The 2247-nt window shown below is 40.1% G+C and overlaps 1 protein-coding gene across 1 annotated transcript in view; it reads left to right on the top strand.

Moving 5' to 3' along the window:
* Positions 1 to 2247, top strand: part of LOC102262127 (coordinator of PRMT5 and differentiation stimulator) — a 10857-nt gene that overhangs the window by 7768 nt on the left and 842 nt on the right. Inside the window, exon 2 of the mRNA XM_005878823.2 lies at positions 2138 to 2247. Coding sequence (XP_005878885.2) covers positions 2138 to 2247 — 110 coding nt within the window. The remainder of the gene's footprint in view (positions 1 to 2137) is intronic.

The raw sequence follows: 2247 nt of genomic DNA, 5'->3' as shown, positions 1-2247 counted from the left end.
AATTTAGGTAATAATAGTTGAAGCATCCCCACCTTAGTTCCCTTAATTCCTTAGATACTTATGTAGATCCTTGTTGATTACTGTTAATCAGATACTCCCGGAAATCTATTGATGAGGAAGTGTTACTCGACATGTGGCTTTTGGGAGATTCATGCTCCAAACAGTAATTTACCTAATTTTCTGATATTGTTTAGGAATGAAACCAAAGAACACATCTCTTGATTTAAATAGCTGAAGTATAGCAATGGTGACCTTAATTCTAATGTACAAAGGATGCTTTTACTAAGAAGTTTTTGCACAGCAAGGGAAATCATCAACAAAATGAAAAGACACTTGCTGAATGGAGAACACAGCCCCAGTGATACATCTGATAAGGGGTTAATGTCCAAAAGTTATAAAGAACTCATACAGCTCAGCACCAAGAAAACAAACGATCCAATTAAAAATGAGCAAAGACCTGAATGGACGCTTCTCCAAAGAAGACATACAGATGGTCAATAGACATGAAAAGATGCTCAATGTCGATAATCATCAGAGAAATGCAAATTAAAACCTCAATGAGATATCACCTCACACCTATCAGAATGGCTACCATCAATAAATCAACAAATAACAAGTGTTGGCAAGGATATGGAGAAAAGGGAACCCTCATGCACTGTTGGTAGGAATGCAGACTGGTGCAGCCACTGTGGAAAACAGTATGAAGGTTTCTCAAAAAATTAAAAACGGAACTGCCTTTTGACCTGGTGATCACACTTCTAGGAATATATCCTAAGAAACCTGAGACACTAATTTGAAGGAATATATGCACCCTCTGTGGTCCTTGCAGCATTATTTACAACAGCCAAGACCTGGAAACAGCCCAAATGCCCATTAGTAGATGAGTGGATTTAAAAAGCTGGGGTACATTTACACAATGAAATACTACTTAGCCGTAAAACAGAAGGAAATCTTACTTTTCGAGCGACAGCATGGATGGACCTAAAGATTATTATGCTGAGTGAAATAAGCCAGTCAGAGAAAGACAAATACCACATCATCTCACTTATATGTGGAACCTAATGAACAAAATAAAAACAGAGGCATGGATACAGGGAATAGACCGACAGCTGATGAAAGGTGAAGGCATTAAGCAAAACACACACACACACACACACACATCTCACACACACACACATCTCACACATCAACACAAAGACAGTGCTGTGATAGCCAGAGGGATAGGGGGGTGGGTTAGGTGGAGGTGGGCAATGGGGGTATTAATGGTGATGGAAAGAGACTTCGCTTTAGGTAATGGACACCCAATGTTGAGTTGTACACTTGAAACCTGTATGGTTTTGTGAACCAATGTCACCCCAATAATTTTTTTTAAAGGCTGTGGTACATATATTACTAGGCCAATATAAAGAATATAAACTAGCGGTTCTCAACCTGTGGGTCGCAACCCCTTTGGCGGTCAAACAACCCTTTCACAGGGGTCGCCTAAGACCATCCTGCATATCAGATATTTACATTACGATTCATAACAGTAGCAACATTACGGTTATGAAGTAGCAACGAAAATAATTTTATGGTTGGGTCACAACATGAGGAACTGTATTTAAAGGGCCAAAAGGTTGAGAACCACTGAATCAAACAAAACAGAAACTTACTCATAGGTACAGAGAACAAACTGATGGTGCCAGAGCGGAGGGAGTGTTGGGGGACGGGGTGAAAAAGGTGAAGGTGTAGTTACAGAATACTCGTGGGGATGTAAAGTACAGCATAGGGAATATAGTCAATAATACTGTACTATCCATGGTGCCAAGTGGGTACTGGAAATATCAGGAGAACACATCATAACGTATACAATTTTTGTCCTGGCCGGGTAGCTCAGTTGGTTAGAGTGTCGTCCCGATATGCCAAGGTTGCAGGTTCGATCCCTAATTAGGGCACATACAAGAAGCAACCAATGAATGCATAAATAAGTGGAACAATAAATCTCTCTCTCCCTTTCTCTCTCTCTCAAATCAATTTTTTTTAAGTGTATGGTTTATCTAACCACTATACTGTATACATGAAACTAATACAAAATAATGTTAAATGTAAAAAATATATGCACTTTTGATTAAATGAAAAAACCCTACACATTGCTTAGAATTGCCCAAATTACACTAATGGTAATCTAATTAAAAATAGAGGGCGCGGAGCCGCGGGCCGCCGGGCATGGACCCTCAGACCTCCGGGGCCCTGGCGCTGGGGGCTGCG

Source organism: Myotis brandtii, unplaced genomic scaffold, assembly GCF_000412655.1.
Source record: "Myotis brandtii unplaced genomic scaffold, ASM41265v1 scaffold573, whole genome shotgun sequence".
NCBI lineage: Eukaryota > Metazoa > Chordata > Mammalia > Chiroptera > Vespertilionidae > Myotis > Myotis brandtii.
Note: the sequence above shows the minus strand (reverse complement) of the source record. Positions and strands in the feature narration are given on the sequence as shown.